This window comes from Vanessa tameamea, chromosome 14, assembly GCF_037043105.1.
Source record: "Vanessa tameamea isolate UH-Manoa-2023 chromosome 14, ilVanTame1 primary haplotype, whole genome shotgun sequence".
Lineage (NCBI taxonomy): Eukaryota > Metazoa > Arthropoda > Insecta > Lepidoptera > Nymphalidae > Vanessa > Vanessa tameamea.
In genome coordinates, this window is record NC_087322.1 from 9339949 (window position 1) to 9359958 (window position 20010).

The 20010-nt window shown below is 32.5% G+C and overlaps 5 protein-coding genes across 8 annotated transcripts; 2 read left to right on the forward strand and 3 right to left on the reverse strand.

Moving 5' to 3' along the window:
* Positions 1–2392: 2392 nt before the first annotated feature.
* On the reverse strand, positions 2393–9508 carry LOC113398586 (myb-like protein U). 4 transcript variants are annotated; one of them, XM_026637388.2, is made up of 8 exons: positions 9314–9508; positions 8295–9230; positions 7697–7792; positions 7202–7273; positions 6561–6667; positions 5976–6037; positions 4313–4400; positions 2393–4204 (listed from the first exon to the last, which is right to left on the reverse strand). In XM_026637388.2, the coding sequence occupies exons 1-8, from the start codon at positions 9398–9400 to the stop codon at positions 2797–2799; spliced, it is 2856 nt and encodes a 951-aa protein (XP_026493173.2). In that variant the 5' UTR covers positions 9401–9508; the 3' UTR covers positions 2393–2796. The 4 variants fall into 4 exon arrangements, with proteins under 4 accessions (XP_026493173.2, XP_026493172.2, XP_026493176.2 ...); XM_026637387.2 differs by having other exon boundaries at positions 6561–6682; XM_026637391.2 differs by lacking the exon at positions 7202–7273.
* A 201-nt stretch (positions 9509–9709) lies between these two features.
* LOC113398590 (V-type proton ATPase subunit D-like) lies at positions 9710–11110 on the forward strand. The gene is made up of 5 exons (XM_064216934.1): positions 9710–10119; positions 10189–10427; positions 10539–10620; positions 10716–10830; positions 10938–11110. Exons 1-5 carry the CDS (start codon positions 9853–9855, stop codon positions 11093–11095), a joined length of 861 nt encoding a protein of 286 aa, XP_064073004.1. The 5' UTR covers positions 9710–9852; the 3' UTR covers positions 11096–11110.
* A 95-nt stretch (positions 11111–11205) lies between these two features.
* LOC113398592 (uncharacterized) lies at positions 11206–12599 on the reverse strand. The gene is made up of 4 exons (XM_026637398.2): positions 12268–12599; positions 11941–12110; positions 11761–11841; positions 11206–11289 (listed from the first exon to the last, which is right to left on the reverse strand). Exons 1-4 carry the CDS (start codon positions 12503–12505, stop codon positions 11206–11208), a joined length of 573 nt encoding a protein of 190 aa, XP_026493183.1. The 5' UTR covers positions 12506–12599.
* A 189-nt stretch (positions 12600–12788) lies between these two features.
* LOC113398594 (NADH dehydrogenase [ubiquinone] 1 alpha subcomplex subunit 13) lies at positions 12789–13924 on the forward strand. Its single transcript, XM_026637399.2, has 3 exons — positions 12789–12958; positions 13242–13462; positions 13540–13924. The coding sequence occupies exons 1-3, from the start codon at positions 12856–12858 to the stop codon at positions 13675–13677; spliced, it is 462 nt and encodes a 153-aa protein (XP_026493184.1). The 5' UTR covers positions 12789–12855; the 3' UTR covers positions 13678–13924.
* Positions 13925–14147: 223 nt separating this feature from the next.
* Positions 14148–19079, reverse strand: LOC113398589 (very-long-chain (3R)-3-hydroxyacyl-CoA dehydratase). The gene is made up of 6 exons (XM_026637395.2): positions 18685–19079; positions 18366–18491; positions 17832–17955; positions 15669–15874; positions 15301–15440; positions 14148–14921 (listed from the first exon to the last, which is right to left on the reverse strand). The coding sequence occupies exons 1-6, from the start codon at positions 18877–18879 to the stop codon at positions 14597–14599; spliced, it is 1116 nt and encodes a 371-aa protein (XP_026493180.1). The 5' UTR covers positions 18880–19079; the 3' UTR covers positions 14148–14596.
* Positions 19080–20010: the final 931 nt, after the last annotated feature.

The following is a 20010-nucleotide window of genomic DNA, read 5'->3' on the forward strand; positions in this document are numbered from 1 at the left end:
ATTCAAAAACAAATGTATTATTAGTGTTTAAAGTTTTATTATATTACATAGAATTTACACCTAGTAAATTATGAGGAGTTCTTGGGAATGTGTTTATGCTGTAGGAAATAATTACTTCTTCACGCTTGTTCGTGAAATGATATTATCACTTGATGTTTAAATATATACACATAATTTCAATAGAATACATACTATCGTCTTTTTAAATATCAAGCTTATATGTGTTTTAATTGTATGCGATTGATTTAAATCTCTAGAAACATACAAAAAATGGAATGAATTAAAAGGATTCCGAGTTTGATGATATGATAGTAGAATGTAAAAGTTACTACAAACAAACAAATACAGAAAAATAATAATATAACTTTGAATCTCGTGTGGAGTTTATATAGTCAGAATTGTGATTTTTTATTTATTAATAGTATGTATTCCATTGACATGGAATGGCAATAAATAACAAATTAAGTATTCTTGTAATTATTATAAAGGAGTGCCAAGTTTGAATTTATGTAAATCAAAACAGACATGTACTAAGGGATTTAAAAAACAATAGATAATAATTTTGATCGTAAATGTGTTCAAAAAAATCGTATCGTCAGGTGCTATGGCGCGAAAACTATTTTTTTTCTTATATAAGAAAACGTTTTACCCTATAATAAGACAATAAATTCAATAAAAAATTAAAACATAGAAAATTATAGGATAATGAATAACATTTTACTTAAATAAATATCCCGAACATATTTTTGTATTGACAATGATTGAAAATTCACTCAAGTTTAAATAAAATGGAACACACATATTCTTGATCAGATGCTCAGGATGAGACTATTAATAATAATGATAGTTACAAAGAAAACCGAAAGAAATAAGAATGTTAGGTTCTAGTTACTGACATAGGCAGAAAATATATACCTTCCTCGGTTTCAAAAATATTTTAACATGGTCTTTAAGTTCTTGACAATTTATTATGTTACAAGTAATTTCAGACAAGATATGGTGCTTCCATTAAATTGAGAATGCAGATATTATAGAAGTAAATTAATTAATTTCAGCATCTTGATATTATATATTACAAAATAAAAAATATTTTTATAAAAAATTCAGCCAACAGTCAGGGTAAATGTTTTTCCTCTATATTTTTTTTCATACAAAATGAGCTTGGAGTGAATTCTCCGTCCCTATAACACAATCATAAAAAATCGTTTGATCTAGTCTTATAATCATAGTTTAGAATTAGATTAAAATTAATATTAAGTTATTCACTGAAATAAAACTAATTTTGACTGATTGAAACATTATATTTTTTTATAAAATACTAGTGCCCCGGCATGTGTTGCCAATGGTTTTTGAATTTTTTTTTTTATAATATATTATCCGACACCATCACGCAAGCGTTAAGTACAACTGTACAGTTGTAAATCCATCGGATGCTATAAGAACAGGACGGATTCTTTAATTTATATAATATATACATTTCATAATAACGACTTGCATTGTAGGTGTAAATTTCAAAAACTTTTTTTGCTTATATTGTTTTAATCTTTCTTTGTACGTAAAGTTCAAAATAGTTTTATTTAATTTTTATTAGTCGTGTTAATTTAGGAAACACTATGTTGATTACTTTTAAAATTTATTTTAATTAAATAAAACCGTTTGCATACAAATAAACATTAACATTTCCCACCATAATTCCTTAATATAAGCTGTTGTCACTTACTAATCGCTATTTTTAGGTTTAAAGATCTGTGAAATTACTTAATATAGAAGTGAGATTACATGACATAAGATTAACAATCACCGAATTTATAAGTAAAACTATAAAGCATGTTATATCTGGTTGGTACTGTTATATTTCATATCCTAAGGGTAGATATGGCATATCATGTTTTGTAGAACAATAAATGGTTATGCAAGTTGAATTGACTTTGAGTTTTTATCATTATTATATTCCGTTACATTCAATAACACGTTGGTATAAGGTTTGGATGCGTATTATTGATAATTTTGCGTTTAAAGTTTTATTTAGGGCTCAGTTGTGAAGTCGTGACGCTATCCTCCTTAAAAAATGATTGTTTATCAACAAGCTAATGAGAACACTAATTAAACCATAAAATTGCTGTATACACATACAACTCTTACTGATAATATAAACTAAATCACAAAAAGTATTCAATGTTACCCGAATTGACTGTATATCTGTAAGTTAACTTTTTTTTTAAAACTTTTTCTGTTAAATTTAACCAAGAAAAAGAGAATCAATGGAGCTGAAATGGAAGCTATTTAACGTATCCACGTCATATGTTCAAATAGGTCAATATTTTTGGTTATTAGAATTAGAAAACCATTATTCTCGTAAATGAATGCGCTAGTAAGGTGAAAAGAAATATCATTTAGACATAATTATATAATATATTTATACATTTCATAAATGTATTTTTTTTATTATTAAAGCAGTCTCTCTGACATACATCTTATATTTATAGATTCTTCTCGTCTCCCTGGCACGTGGTTGACATCTGTAGGACTCGTACAAAGGAAACATACGAAGGGGAAACATAGGTCGGCTAATCGGTCACATATAAAACTTTACTGCACAATACACTGGGACACTCGTCGTCCACCACTTTCATGGTCATGGTCACCGACACTACTTAATAACTACAGAAACGCCATCGTCGACGCGAATTAGAATAGTAGAGACGAATCGTTCAACAGCAAAATATTCATCAGTTCGGCGCACGGCGCGTGTCACGAATCGGGAACGATGTCCGAGTCGACGATGCTCTCCAAGTCTCAACTGTCCTGCCAGTAGTTGTAGTTGGCGGAGGGGGGCGGCACGGGGAGCGGCGGGGCGCCGGCGTAGGGCGAGCCCTGCGGGGAGCCGTAGCGCGGCCGGAACCACGGCCGGCTCGTGTACTGGTACTGGTTGCTGGCGTAGGCGGCCAGGTTCTGCCCCGTCGCGTTCGGGTACGGGTTCTGCGCGCCCTGGTTGGTCGGGTAGGCCACGCCGGGCGCGGGGTAGGGCTGGTTGGGAGCCGGCGTCGTGGACGGCGAGAAGTTCGCCTGCGACGCGTTCTGCGAGCTCGGCGTGGAGGCCTGCGCGTAGGGCTGGCTGGGCGTCTGCGCCGCGGCCCCGTTGGCGTACGTGGGTTGCGTCGACGCCTGGCTGACGCTGTAGCCGGCGTTCTGCGAGCCGCTGCCGTTGGAGTAGGTCTGCTGCGAGGCGGCCTGCGCGGGGTAGCCGGCCGTGGGCGTGGTGCTGCCGTCGGCCGGGAAGCTCTGTTGCGCGGCGTTCTGGACGGCCGGCGTGCCGGACGTGGAGTACCCGTTGTCTTGAGACGAGGAGGAAATGTAGTTAGTTTGGTTGCTCGTTCCGTTTGCGGTGTCGGGCTCGGAGGTGTTCGTCTGCCCGTTGCCGTTGGTGGGAGCAGGGGCGGTGGCCTGATTCGTGGGCATAGTGTATTGAACGTTCTGATTGGTCGCCGGCATAGTTAACGCCCCGGAGTTCGTCTGCATGACGTACTGAGGGGGCATACCCGCGTACTGCGAGGTAGGAGCTAAGTAATTAGAATTTTGGGGTAAAATTTGATGCACCGAAGGAGGCTGCGACCCGGATATTGCAGGATTGTTCGTCATCGGCGAGGACGGCGGCGCTTGAACGATTGGTATCGTCCCCGAAACGGTTAGGTTAGAATTGGCTAATTGCTGACCGGCCAGTGCTGCATTTAACTGTTGCGCAGACAACTGCGCATTGAGGTTCAGTCCCGCCTGCATATACTGAGAATTAGGGGGCATATTCATTGGCATTATTGGCATGTTATACTGAACACCGCCTGGCATTCCAAGCTGATTTGGCTGCATCACTGTTACATTCTGACCCGATTGTAGAACTTGTTGTCCGAGTAATCCGGGGGGAAGACCTCCTTGAACTAAATTAGGATGATTGGCTGGTATCATGTAAACTTGGCTATTCGGCTGGCCGATGACTGTCGGCATTTGACTGATGTTGAGTGGATTTTGCAACACAGTCATCCCCTGAGGAACTGTTATCATTTGCACGTTCTGCGCGGCGCTCTGTATCTTATTCGTTGTCAAATCTTGCTTCTGTCCATCTTTACTTGTCTGTATTTGAATTGCATTCCTGTCTATTTGCTTTATGTACATTCCAGTACCGTCTTGGGCAACAGTTGATGCTGACACACTGAAAAAAACAAATTCATTACATCTCTTATAGCATTAACATAAAAGCAACGATCTGGAAAAACTAATTTAACAATGATAATTTACAAAAGTCAATGAAATTACTTACTTAGTCTGTTGTCCAGAGGAGACGTGTATGATGGTCCCGTGAGCCGGATTAATCTTCATACCCATGCTGACCATAGTGTTGTCTCTAGCTATAGAGAACAGTTTTATTTTTCAAATATTATAATTAATATATATCGTTACGCAGATTTGCATTTAGGATACTACGCATCTGTTATTATCTTTGCATGCATATTTAAAGCAGTCATTTGATTTTCATTTTGCATCTTGTAAGACGGTGAGAGATCCTTCAAGCAGAGATCTGCAATTAAAATAGGTTATAATAAATGATCAATTGTTGCCCTCGTACCATTTCAGTAGGCAGTTTGTAGTTACATCTCCAGACTTGCTGAACGATGTGCTGAAACCTACTAAAAAAAATAATTACAAACAACTATCCCAACAGAATCCGCACTTTTCGCATCTTAAAACAGCTTTGACTTTAAAACAAAATATGATTAAAGATATAGTAAAATATTACGCATACGCATTAACCTGTTCAGCTTTTACGCAATTGGATAATTATAATAAACGTTTAAAGTTGTTCTAAATACAAAATCAAATTATGCCCAATATAATGCAAATTTTACGCAATCGCTTTGTATTCTAATCTAAGCAGATCCGTTGCTTCTGTTGTATTCCCGATGGCTCACTCGTACCTCGTATCCAGAATGTTTACCAAGATTAGTAAAACGAAACTTCTGAATCAGTAGCAATTACTTTTCAGCCATAGACGAAAAACATTTCCCTTTGAGTCTATAACAATTCGAGCACTATCGCCAAAAAGTTGAAACCTGTGAAATCAAGAAACGATGATGACAGAATATGATCCCCAACCTCATTAATACAGTGTAGGGTGCAAGATTTTTCGCTACTAATCGTTAAAACACCAAATAGCACAAGATACTTTACGAGTTCACGCAAAACTTTTTACGCAAGTTGCTCTCGCTGATAACTATTAAAGTATACGCAGTTAAACGAAGCTTCTCCATAAGCCATTCAGGAAATAAGTTATGTGTTGAACTGTAAAGATAAGCCAATTTTTTTGTCTGAGGACGACAATAATGTCCAGTCTTTCAGAAAGGACAAATTCTTTAGCTGCTTCTGAAAAAACATGCAACAGTGATTACTATCGTAAATCTATTTCAATTGCAGCCTTTATTCTCGATCTACAAATAAAACACAAATCATTATTCAACAACTAATCACAAAAAGGGACAAGATCTATAATCCGTCAAAGAATCTGCAGAATTCAAAAAGAATTGATGTCATCTGAAAATAATTCGCTGAGCGATCTTTATAACAGAAATTAAAATAAGGTACATTGGCTTCTACGCAAAAAATATATATTTAATACTACATGAGTTAAGATTAGTTACTTATAACAAATATAGAAACAATTTATATCCGAGATAAATAGAGAGGAATCGTATACAAGGAGTTGTTATTACCAGCCCAAACTTATTTTCATAAGCCTCCACAAAACAAGACGTTAAGCTTCGTATGTACTTTTTGGTTAAATAGATACGAAAATTATGATTCATCTGGTACGACAACACGTGTATGAGAATCCTATGTATGTTCAGAAATAAAATTAGCTGAAAACGTAAAGATCGTCGTCAAATAATCTCGGATATAAAGTGCAAATCATTAAATCTTCAATGTACCTGCGGCGGCTGTCCAAGACCTCGAATCTCTCGACGAACTCTTGTCCTGGCTTACATGCGACCTGCGGCATCGTATCATTTCAATACACAAGAAAATATTTATATGTTAAACATAATAAAACACGTACGTAAGCCGTCGACGAAGGCTGTTAAAAATGAGGATATGAGCTAAAATATTCGTTTATATCCTATTCAAAAGCATGCATTCGTTACGATTTTAACGTATCCTGTAATCATTAAATTGTTCTTTTAAAGATCTTTAAATTTGTATCGTAGGTCAAAATGAAAGATATATTCAAATCGTTTTAGACCAAAAATATTTCTGAATGGGCAGAAATGTTTTAATTTCCGAAGCAACGCCACCAACAATATCAGTTGCGTTGATATAAAAAAAAAGAAATATATTTAAAAATGATTCTTAAATTTTCGAAAGTACATAATACCAATACAATAATTGAGGTAATGTTCTTTTATATAAATAATTTCTATGTACTTTCACGAAATTATAGATTAGAAAAACTATCGAGTTCTTCCAATAGCTGGAAAAAATATATTAGTGCGAATATGAATATAATAGAGACTCACCCTGCCGGAGCGATTGGTCGTAATTGTAATTGACTCGGCGTACCATCGGACAACCTTTTTTGACCTCTCGTCTCTTGACCCGAATTCTTAGTAGGCGTAGACGAACTCTGAAATTGTTGAAACTAATTTAAACTTTAAAAAAGCTGAAGTGTTAAAACGAATAACATCGAAAAGCCCACAAACCAATTAATGGAAAGGCTAGTGCGGGGAAATGAGACGGATGATACAATTAAAAGACTAAGACAAACATTATGGGCATTATTTGCAACTAAAATTAGTGAGTAACAAATTAAAGCTGCAAAGGAATAGAAAGAATCTGTTACAATTCATTTACTGAATATTATATTCACGTAATTCCAAATCTCCTTACAACTTCCAAAGATCTATGTAACAAATTTTAGCTTTCTAAACTCGATCATTTTAATCAGATAGCTTGGGCAAATGATTTTTTAATTTTATATTTCAAAATAAAACTATAACAACATGTAACAGATACTTAATAAATCTACAATTAATGACGACAGGCAAATAAACATTTCAAATATTATAAGCTAACATTAAATGGGAAATGGGGGGGGGGGGAAAGAGAAGAAATTATATTAGTATGGTGAAATGCTAATGTAATATTTGCATTTGCTCACTGATATAATTTGTGGAGAGGACGCTTGACCAGTAGAAATAATATTTATTAAAGACGCACTGCTTACTATTGGCTGTTAAAAATGTAAAAGATCTCATTATAATCTCCATACAATACAGTTTGCGCACATGACTTTTTTCGTTTGGACTTTGTCAGGATAGCATGTAAGGCTCCCTGACGTTTGATATGAAGTGTTATTAAAAGTCGACAATACTTTTTAATTTGTGCTTGTGAATCAAATCTTATTCTTTCTGTGAATCTATAATTGAGTTACACTACAGTGATAGCACTTGATATTCATCAATATTTCGATACAAATCCTAAAAACAGTTTTAATGTCTAAAGTCCAAACAAAAAAAGCACATTGATATTTAAAACAATCATTGTTATACATATTATTAACTAAGTGAACTATACAGAACCTTCTGAGACCTTAAGTAGTATTTACTGTAACACAAAATAAAGATTAAAATTAAAAGCATAGAGTAATTTATACCTTTTGATTCAATTGCATTATTGTGCCAGTTGCTTGTAACTGCTGTAGTTGTGATAATGGAAGTGATGTTTGTTGAAAGCTATTTGCTGGTGCAATCTGTAAAGTCGAATTATTAATGCTTATTGAAAAAAAAGCTTATACAGAATATGTAAAAAACAATGTCAACATACAGTGGGTGTGCATTCAAATATTCTTAAAATTGTTTAAAATATGTGACTGTGTTATCTGCATAATCTATCCATGTAATTCAAATGCTTGGTTCATGTTGTTAATACTTTTCAATTGTTAAGTACTTAAATTTTTCACTTTTTCTAAAATTCATTTGCTCTGATGTCACTCAACACTTTTATTGGTACTAAAATATTACTAAGAAATCATTTGAATAAGGAGAATACTAAAAATAAAATGTTTGATTTGGAATTGATGCTCCACGTATAACATTTTACAGTATAAAAACTTTAGCAAATTTTTAGACTTTCAAAATCAATACTATTCTAATTGGAACAGTGTTTTAATAAGTTCAATTATCATAAAATAAATTTACAATGATTGCTATGATAATTTTTGAGTATTCCTAAAACCATCAATTTATACTCACAGATACAAATTGTTGTGGCTGAATGTTGGTAAAACCTGACTGACTTGCTGCTAAATCTTGCAACTGTTGATATGGTATTAACATTGTTTGTGATCCAGGAACTGTCCATTGCATTGTTTCTGCTCCTTGTATATGGTACTTAATTTCTTTATCACCTTTATCGGTACTATACAGGAATTTTTGTGAAGCATTAGTGCTTTGTGCTGCGCAAACTACTGGGGTTGCTGTGGCTGAACTAACAGTAGTTGTATCAGCACCTGTCAAACTTGCCTGAGGAAATGATAAGCCATTTGGCAAGATCATTGACATTGATGATGGTACACCACTAAGTCGCAATTGAGTGACATTCACTGGCTGCATATTAGAAATATCGACAATTTGTGTAGCACCAAAATTTGGTTGCTGAATTGCACTTAATTGTTGCGCTAAAGGAAGTGATGTAAAGTTAGTGTTGGATACTTGAACTCCGGGTTGAACTATTGGTATTAGTTGACCACTTTCCTGATTTAAGACATATTGCTGCTGTGGTAGCAGCTGTAAGACTGTAGGTTGTCTAACAGTCATCAAAGGTGTAGAAGCAGGTGCAACACTAACTACTGGAGGAATAACTGATGGATGTGATGTTGTTGTCATTGTTGATGGAGTAGATAGTGCTACTGTGACAACAGGAGGCGGTACAGGTGGCGGTGCGGCAGTCGTGGTAAGGGTTGGCGGCGGCACATTCAGAGCAGGTGGTGGGCCTCCTGCTTGAGCAGCACTCCATTGCGCTAACTCGGCTCGGATCGTCTCGATAAGATTTTGAGCTAACGATCTGGCTGCCGCTAGTGCCTCTGACCTTGTGTGGTGAAGTGCCAAGTGCAGAGGTTCAAATTTATCACTTTTCAAAACGGCAACCACTCCTGTCTCGGATCTAATATATTCAAGGTTTGTACCATTCTGTAATGAGAAGATTTGATACCTTAATGCAAATTTAATGTAAAAAATTGATGTTTTTTAAATCTAAAATCCAAAAAACTTACTGGCCCGAGTATTCTTGATTTAATATCAAATGCGGCAGGCGCATTGTCCAAACCTATATAAACCTTATCTATGAGCCCACCAGACATTATTAATGGGTACAATATCCTTATTTAACCTTTATTTATGTTATTTTCGAAGAATGCATCTTTTATGCAAGACACTGTTTTGACATTCAAAGTTATAGTTCTAAAACAAGACAGACATTATACACTTAACCCGTACAGACATTACAGAAGCGTCCATTGCGTTCTAAAATCTTAGTTGATACCATTTTTTTCTATAGAGGCGTGGCAAGCGCTCAAGATACTGGTACCAAAACACATTTTTTTTTTAAATAAAATATTAAAATATAATTATAAAAAGAAATAAATATGTATATAATCAATTAAAATAATTATGTGTCATTTGCGTTTTGATGTCATTAATCTTTAGTCTTTTCAATAAAATAAGTTTGAACTAAAAATTAACATCTGTTTTGAATATTAATATATAAATTAATTAATTATTTAAATCATATTAAAAATATAACGAACAAATAATGAATGTTGAAAATCGTTATCCAGTAACGGCGTCTTTATTTATGTTACGAGAAATAAAAAGCCGCCAAGAAAAAGTAAATAGAGGATATCAGCTACTGAAGAGAAAGGCAGAAGCTCTTCGGATTCGTGGTCGGCAAGCTGCAGCGGAATTAGCGACTACTCAAGGAATATTAGGGCATACATTGAGGGAGGCTTATATATCTTTAGCTGCTATAAAATTCACTAATGGAGAGTCGAATGCTTTGGTGTTAGAGAACGTAGGAGAGGTACACAAGAAGATACATAATTTTATATTAAATTAAATTGTTAAGATAAATACTCATTTATTAATATAGGCACAGATTCGCGTTCAGCGAGTTCCAGAAAATATATCAGGGGTGTCAACAGTATCTCTTCAAGTAGTTGAAGACCCAACTGCTAATGACGCTCTGCGTTATGCCGGTCTCGGTGCCGGTGGACACCGTACAGCAGAGACCAAGAAAGCGTTTAGAAAGGCTATAGAGTTATTAATAAAATTTGCCTCTTTACGTAACACATGTTTATTACTTGATGAAGCTGTCAAATCAACTCTAAGGTCGAATCACTAAAAATAGTTTACGTATAGTATTGATTTTAAAATAACTATTATATATATTTTGAAAATGAATGAACAATTAATTAAAAAATATAGTATGATTTATTTTAGGAAGGTAAATGGCATCGAAAAAGTAATTATGCCCAAATTGCGGAACACGGAAAGCTATATTTTGACAGAAATGGATGAGAGGGTTACAAATTTGATATTCCTGTTATTTTTCAAAGTACAATCTAATTTTAAAAAAAAATCATTTAAATATTAATTATTACAATTTTTTGTTTCAAGGAAAGAGAAGAGTTATATCGCCTGAAAATGGTAAAAGCAAAGAAAAACTTAAATCAGTCATTTTCAAAAGTAAAGACTGACAAGAAAGCCGTATGTGGAGATATTGGCGAAAATGGTCGGTTATCTTTTCAGTAGAAATACGTTATCATTTACAGTCTAGACTTTGAAGAATAATTCTTGTTTTCGCTTCAATTACCAAGACAATGATTAAATTAATTACAGATAAACCAGTAACACCGCTAGCATCTCCCAAAGAATCGTTAGAATGTCTTTCTAAAGTTCGTCCTTGCGACAATCTCTCTTCCACTACTGTGTCGGCTGGCGATTTTAAACCAGAGTGCTATCCACATAATTGGGAAGATGAAGACTTACTGTTTTAAATAAATTTGTCGATATTGTTCATATCCTTTGTTAAATAAAAATCTTTGTGCCAAAAAAGTTTTATTAGTACATTTTATTATACAAAGTCTAACAATTTATTTTTGAAGTTTTACAAAACCCAACCGATATCTAATCTTTCCTCCATTGGTTTTGTAAAATATTGACATCTCCTGAATTTTTCTAATATTTCTCCCTGAAAAAAAAATCATCTATAAATACGATGTATACGTATGTCGTGTTAGGAATATTGTGCTTAGCACATAGTTTTATGCTTAGCATTAATAAAGTCTTTCTGACAACAGCAGCTAATATAAAAGAGTAAATAACTGGTGTTATAGTGCAGAAGTAGGTATAGGCATCTAACTGCACTCTCTTCGTCCAACGAGACGGCAATCCTACAGGACCCTACGGTCTGTTTGATTATCGTACCATCAGGCTCCATACTTATGGCTAGACATGCTCTCTAAATAAGTGAATGTATGTATAATCTTTCGCAAAAAACAAATACCTATAACTTTTATAAATTAGATCGATAATTTGAACCCTCGGGATTTTCAGCCGTATGAGCCGTCATTTGACCAATACCTAAGGCCCTTATACAGTTACAATTCACATCCATATAGATCATGAGGAGTTCATTAATGATTGCTTTTTTTTAACTTACGGGTCCAGTCTTTATAATATTCTCGCTGTAATAAGTTATCGCACTGGATCCTGTTCCGTATAAAGGATATTTAAGATGCATCTGAAATCATATTGGTAAAATCAAATAAAAAAATCATGCTTCACTGGCTTCAAAGTTCAGTTACTATAATTTGTAAGGTTTGTTTGTGTAAATTGTTACATTTTTATCTGCAGTGCTCTCCAGATTGCGTGGTTCAAACTGGTCCTTCACATAGTTCGCTTCGTACTCAGAACAGTATTCATCAACAGGTTGTGATGTTGCTAATTCATCAATTACTTCATCTAGCATTTGTTCCCAAAAAAAGTCAGTCAGCATACGTTTTCGAATACCTTTAAGAAAACATCACTTAACATATTTTTTATGACTTTACTTAATAAACATTATTTCGATAACAACTGTAAGCAAATAAATGGGTCCAAAAAATTCAGACGACAAAATCAGACAGAATAGTAAGTGGCAGTCCTACTCCCACTGTAATAACAATACCTTCAATGTGGGTCGATTTTTTAGGAATTTTATAATTATCTCGCATTTCACTGCCTTGTCCAGGTACTTCACGACCATCTTGTAAAATCCATGGTCTACTGAAATTCTTTCCTTTGCCGTATGCTGAAGGTTCAATGGGTGCTTTTGGGTTAAGCTTAACTCGTTCTAAAGGTCTAATTTTTAGTTCGGTTTCTTCTCCAACAGGCTCTGGTATATCTGCTTGTACTTCTTCGTCCATTATCAAAGAAAAAAAATTCAAATATTAGAAAATGTTATTGAATCAATTTAAAAATGCTTGTTTATGCGTTGCTAGGCAGGCAGGCACCAGTTTTTTATTTTTGCTTAGTACAGACACATGCAGTGGTTCTATTCTCTTTGAGACAAACTGTAAAAGAATTATTAACATTAAGGCCTTAACTACACACAAACAAAATACGTCATACCTATTGTGTACAGACAATTTTGTGTCAAGACACAAAAAAACCTATTCTTATTTATAATCTGTTTCAAAATGACGATTTTTTTTATCGAGATTGATAAAGTTTTTGAATTTTGATCAGTTGTCAATGCCATTGTCAAACCTCAAAAATGGCTGAGGCTTGTCAGATAGCTCGAAAACAAGATTTGCCTCCTCCGGGAGGCTATAAGCCTATTCCCTTTAAAAGGCTGCCGGCAAAACAATACTTTAGTGGTAAGCTTAATATAATAATACATTTTTAGCTATTGATTAATATGATATTATGTAACTTCATAATAGGTTAGGTCTTTACTAATATGAACTCATAAATTGCAGAACTCTTATTACAATCACAATCTATTTTACATTTACATTTGATACATACGCTTTCTTTTAGCATTGTAATTATCAATATAACATGTATCTTTTACCATGAAACTACCAGTCTACCGCAACGTCCTTTTAAATATAATAAGTAACTCAAAAACTTCCTAATTCCTAACGATTTTTTTTCTAGGGTATGCTATGTTTGCTGGCTATGCTGGTATGACCCTTGTATCTATATATTTGTACAATTTGACCTGTAAAAAAATCACTAAAAATGAAATTGAGATGCGCTCCGCCAAAATGGCCATTTACCCTATGTTGTTGGCTGAAAGAGACAGGGAATACTTGAAACAGCTACGCAGAAACCGCGACGCGGAAGCAGAACTAATGCGTGATGTGCCTGGATGGGAGGTAAAGTCCTTACCCTACAAATATTTTAAAATACATAGTAAATTGACCAAAGTTTCTAATTTTTATTTTGTTTTTAGGTTGGTACTTATTATGGTGAGCGTGTATATAAGCTGCTGCCCCCAGATGCTCTAGTGGAGCCCATCTTCCATGAATATTATGCACACAGCTCTCCAACTGAATGGTTCAAGAGGGCTTACATCAAATTGCAGTCTTAAGTGCCTGTTTTGAAATATTCATAAACTGAATTATGATTAAGTCAGTCATTTAAAGTTATCTAATAAGCTCTTGGTTACCTTCAAGAAGTTGTATTGTTGTGTTCCATTGCAATGTTATGACTGACTTAAATACATAAAAGGTAACTTTAGTTGAAATAGATGTTGAACACAGTTTGATATTCAAATATGGAACAAAAATGGAAAATGTAGTTGCTTAATAAAGGCTTATTTATTAGTGAGCAAATTATTTCTCATATACTGTTTTCCGCATTGTAAAAGTTCCCTTAAATACATCTCTAATAAAAAGTTTGTTGATAAAAAAAGTCATTTATTTTCTCAAATATGTGTAACATACAAAAATATAAACATAATTGCAACAAATGTAAAAAAGTTTGAAACAAAAATATTGTCCCTTATTTAAAAACATCAAATTCAAAAATAATTATGAGATATTTAAACACCAGAATATAATCTAACACCTTAAAATAATATTTACTTATAAACAAAATAGCTCATAGTTTCCACATAATGTATGAATCTTTGTTCCCAAGTAATTAGGAAAATTGGTAATATGCAGACACAAACAATATTCTACATATTGTTGCCTATATTTATATCCTAAAAACTACATGAATAATGAGACAATCGTCAAATATGTATTCAGATTATTTTATTTATGGTTTGCACATATTCTACATCAATAAAATATAAACCACAAGCTATATATGAAAACATATATCTAATTTACTACAGCTGATTATTACATTATGTTATGAAGAGAGAATAACTATTAATTTCATTAAAATAGCCAGCAATATTGCAATGTGTGCATAACAATTACACCACAAAAAAATGAAATAAAGTGCTATGTGCCACATATGCCAATATGAGGCACAAATTTAGTCTTTAATTCTTGTGCCTATTTACATTTCTTAATAACAATTTTTGGTTTCAACTTTATTTTCCTTAATTTATACATATGCGTCATAACAAAATACAATCCTGGGCAGGCAAGAATCAATAAATACATTTTTAGCATAGATGGCATGTGGAAGGTGAAATTCCATTCATTTGGCATTGCTATGGTAAACCTTTGAGTCTCTTCAAAATAGGGTATATTCCGTAGAATGACAGTGGCCTCGCATACAATTCCAAGTGGGTAAAGTGGTATCCACATTGTGTAACGCAGCCAAGTTAAAATATAAATTTCCTTTTTATACAATTGCATTATGTAATAGGGATACCTGTAAAAAAATTGCTAGTGATTATAATAAATACTAAATGTTTTCTTTTCCCATCAAATTTGAGCTGATTATTTTGCATACAAACTCTGAAGTGAACTGACAAGAAAAAGGTCATGTATCTTTTTTTCATGTGTAGGATAACATGCTTAAAAAAATTTGAGAAAATAGATTTAATTTAATTTTCTTTACACTTAATTATTTTAATTAAGACTGGGCTGATGTCCAACAATATCATCATCCATCCATTTTTGGAAATTTTATCTTTAAAGGGGGGGGGGGGGGGTAAATGTGAGGTTACTTTGTATGGATTTTATGATATTGGCATCTCATGGTTTGGTGAACGAAAGTGTTATGATTGTTTTTTTTTTTTATAATATACCTGATAACTTCAATGATGCTCCACATAAGGAACAGATAGAAAACAACTGGCTTCGTCTGCATCCTTGGCTCCGCATCGATCATAGCAAATAGAACAAATGCGCGGCCGCTTACTTGTAAGAATGGTACGAGAACTCCACCCTGACAAAAATAAAAAAAAATCATATGACAAAATAATCGTTATTCATAACAGATAGAAAACTTACTGAAATCACAATACATCTTACAAGTTTTCATGGATTTAATTTTAGAATATAACATTACTAGAAATTAGAAAATCATATATCCTTGCCAGAAATTACATCTTTGATTAAAAATTACACCTTTTATTGTAACATGAGATAACAAAGTACCTTCATTGGTACTAACCTTAGTATATCCAAACAAAGGATGCATAACTTCTAGAAACATCATGAGTTGTAGGAACTTCATTGCGGAACCCACATGCTGATATGTGTCAGCAACCGAATCATAGTCCAGCTTAATATATCTTATAGCCATCACACATAATATATAAACAAATCCAATTAACTGGCATAGATTGTATATGACCAGGTACACCTTTTTCACATCTTCTGAAAGTTTTAACACCATTTTCAATTATTACACATAAACTACTCTTTATTAAAAGGTTAATTGGAATAGGTTACACTAACAGACTAAATATATCACTATCACAATTGTTATCTAAATATAAGGAATTAAATTAATTTCAATCACATTTTGCTTTATTTAATACAGATTATTGCTCATTGTTGATAAGATATTTTATTATTATAATATTTTATAGATTATATATAAAATCTATGCAGACTGATTGCAAAAAAAAAATTAAGAATAACTTCCTCATATCTCTTTTAATCCAATGGCAAACCAAAACAATTGGGTGTAGAACCAGAGGCATAAAAATATACTTTTAAGGACAAGAGAGTGTATTACAGTGAGTCAACATCTTAAGATATTACCATGGGCTGTTTCTTAAATTACTCAATAAATTAACCACAATTATTTAGGGTCTTGACTCGGTTTGAACCCATGAGCTCTGAATTTTGAGACTACATAATGTAAGTCTATAAATTATTTTATATAAAATATTTATAAATAATCATTTAAGGTTGTATAGCTTTTAGCTATTGAGTTATATTCAATCACAGAATTATATATATGTGATGAACACTTTTTGGTTTGACATTTTTATAATAAAAGTAGAGGAAGAATATTTTTGAATTTCACATGGGAATTGTTAATCTGGGTTGAAAAGCGGAAGATAATGGATGATTGTTACAAAAACTGGAAAAATAAATATTGTAAACTATATTAAATATTGTTAATTATTTGACGTTCCTATTTACTTGAAGCTGGGTCTTCAATAAGTTAGAAACTAAATCAACACAGTCAAACTTTGTAATATTCTAATGAATTTTACAAAGTTTGACTGTGCACAGAATATCAGTTAATGAAAAAAATCCTTAAATTAAATGTCAAATTATGATTAAGATTTGTTTGTTGCAGTGTGTCAAGGGCATAATATAATATTTATGCCCTTGACATATTTCATATTTCATGAAGAATTTTAAATGTATGTATTATTTTTTTTGTTACTAGGTATGTTAATTACTATAACATATAACAACGATGTTGATCTTTGAAATAAATTCATAAGATGTTATCTATCATCTATAATCTATATAAATCACATGATCCAATTTAGTTTTGAAAATATTTTAATTCACCATACAATATTTATTATATATGTTAATTGTCTAAGCAATATTACCCTTGAATGTGTCTAGAAAATCAATTATGTATAAATGCAAAAATATACAATACATAATCATTCCATGTATTATGTCTATGTTTAGACGTAAAAAACATGTATTACTGTAATTTGAAAATAGTATGCATAGGGCATTCTTATTACTAAGTATAGTAGCTTCCAGACAGTCCAACCTACATACCCACATAAAGGAACAGTTGGTTTTTGAGTATGTCATAATCAGTTTAGCTTTTCATTAATGTAATTAAACATGCTTATTGATACCAATAATTAAACTGTTACGCTTCTGTCACAGCACATAAAGATAATATATTTTTTTTTCAATAGCACTTGGCATGTTAATAAAAAAAAATGTTTTGTTTAATTTTCAAATATATGTTTTGTAATTTCTCATATTGTAAGGATCTTTTATTAGGATACAAAAAGATTTGTTGGATTTTTTGAATGTCCAATAAGACAAATAAGAACAGACACCTAGAAACGGCATGAAACAACTACAATACAATATTTCTTAAACTATTCTGTTGGTCATATATTTATTACTATTCATAATATACCTCAATGTTATCTATAAGTCAATTTCTTTTGTTTACTTGCATCAGTTCATTGAATTAAAACAATATATTAATTTAAAATGAATTCATTAACTTGTAAGTGACTTTTGTTTATAAACACAGATAAGGTAATGTGTTATCTATTGAGTACCTATTACTGAAATCAATTTACTAGAATAATAAAACAAAAATCTATAAAACCTTTTCTGTAACCCATTTCTTCTTTTTGTAATTTGTCATACATGCCAGGGTAGTCTAACATAACATCTCTCGTTTCCTCTTCACTGTCATGACCATCATCAGATTTCCATAAATCAAAGTTTATCTAAAATTATCAATAAAATTATTATCATATAATAATGTATAGATATTACCTTATTGATAATAGTATACTATACTAACTAATACTATATAATGACTAATAGTATACTCTACTTATACATAACACAAATATTCCAGTTTTGCACAGATATAATCAAGGTACAGAGAAAAATAACTTATTTTTTTGGGGAAAGGTTTTCGCTGGCATACAGTGAAATCCTGATGGAGTTTCTAGAACTCGTAAAATATTTATTTTAGAGAAAAAATATTTCAGATTCGAGTCTGGGTTGTTTATGTTTATAATAATTCATCTCTTGCTCATCAGTGAAGGAAAACATCAAGAGTAAATACCTGCATGTGTTGGATGAAGATTAATTAATTTTAATTGAAATAATATATGAATAGTTATCATACCTTTAGCCAAGCCGGTTTCTGAGGCTGAGCTGTAAGTCTCGGCCACCATGTTGGCTTGCTCTTTTGCAAAACCACTTCCACTCTGTTATCAAAAATTCGCACAGTTGTTGCATTTCCATCATTATTCTGTAGATAAATACTAATTAGATTATATAAAGTTATTAACTATCAGTTTTTGCATAAAATATTTGAATTAAGAAAAAAAGAAACATGTTATACATTGACAACTGACAAGTTTTTTTAAGGAAAATGACTTGAAAGATATAAATGATTTTAACATTTAAATAACACCGAATATAAACAGTTTTAAATATCTTACTGGCTTAATTGAAGAAAATAAATCTAAATTGAATTCGTATTGACTATCTCCATGAGCACCCACTCCTTGCGCCGCAAACTTTATATTATTATCACATACACTAATATCAGGCTTCAAAACATTTCTTAAATCAATTTTTAGTGATACACTTTTGTCAGTTTGTGCCCAATAAACAAAGGGACTAGGAATACCCATTACTCTTGTTTATTAAGTATAACTAATAAAAAATACGAATTATTTGGAGAAATTTCACTGTGCCAAATAAATTCACTCGTACTGTTGTTAATACATTTTACTTACATAGGAATTTCATTTTAAATCGTATTTACTATAACGTTTTTTATAATATATTATGAGCAAAGTACATGATCAGATTTTTTACTCATTAATGATTATGAATAAATACATAGATAACAATTTATCAATAATATGAAATCAGTGTTACCAGAGTATTTTTAAAAATACTTTTTGATTTGTGTTATCAGTACTTATATTAGCCTGCATAGAAGGCAGCGAAACCAATTGTTGATACTTTATAATATATTTATTTACGCTATAGCATTTTCAAACCGAAGAAGAAATAAATGTAAACAAATCTTAAATTTACGTTTTCCTTTCAATACGATTATAATAATAAATAAATAAAAAAACAAAAGTGAGTGCACAGTACACATGGTAGGTCTGTCAAAATACCAATAGGCTATTTGACTGGTTTTTAAAATACACCTTATACTATTTTTAGTAGAGGTTAAGGAACCCAGTAAAAGTTGTGTTTTTTAATTTTAGTACATATTTGATGCAAAATATCAAATTAAAAATTCAATATTTAAATAGCGCGCGAAAACGCTACTTTGACAATATGGCGTTGCAATGGTGTCGGTGACGTCACGTGCCTGTATTGTAATCTGCGATACATATAATCCACATACAGTAGGCGAACGAGGCTATCAAGCAAGTGACGTCATCATAAGCTCGACCAATCAGGAGCGTTTTGTGTCATGTGACAAAAGGTTTAAAAAAAATATATATATTTATGGATTTTTGAATACATTAATTCTTATTTTCAACTTTCATTAATAAATAACCATTTTTAAACTTATAATATATACTGATTATAATAACTTTATTTTTCGCATTGTCAAATAGCCTATTATTCTAAAAGTTGGCATCATATTCGAAACCGGAAAATAATGTATCATTGTTAATTTTTATTATTGTTTTTATATTGATGACGGAGAGTTTCGATTATTATTCAATTTGCATTGAACAATGAATTTGAAAATCAAAACCTTGCCAAGCTTCCAACTTGCAGATTAATAATTTATT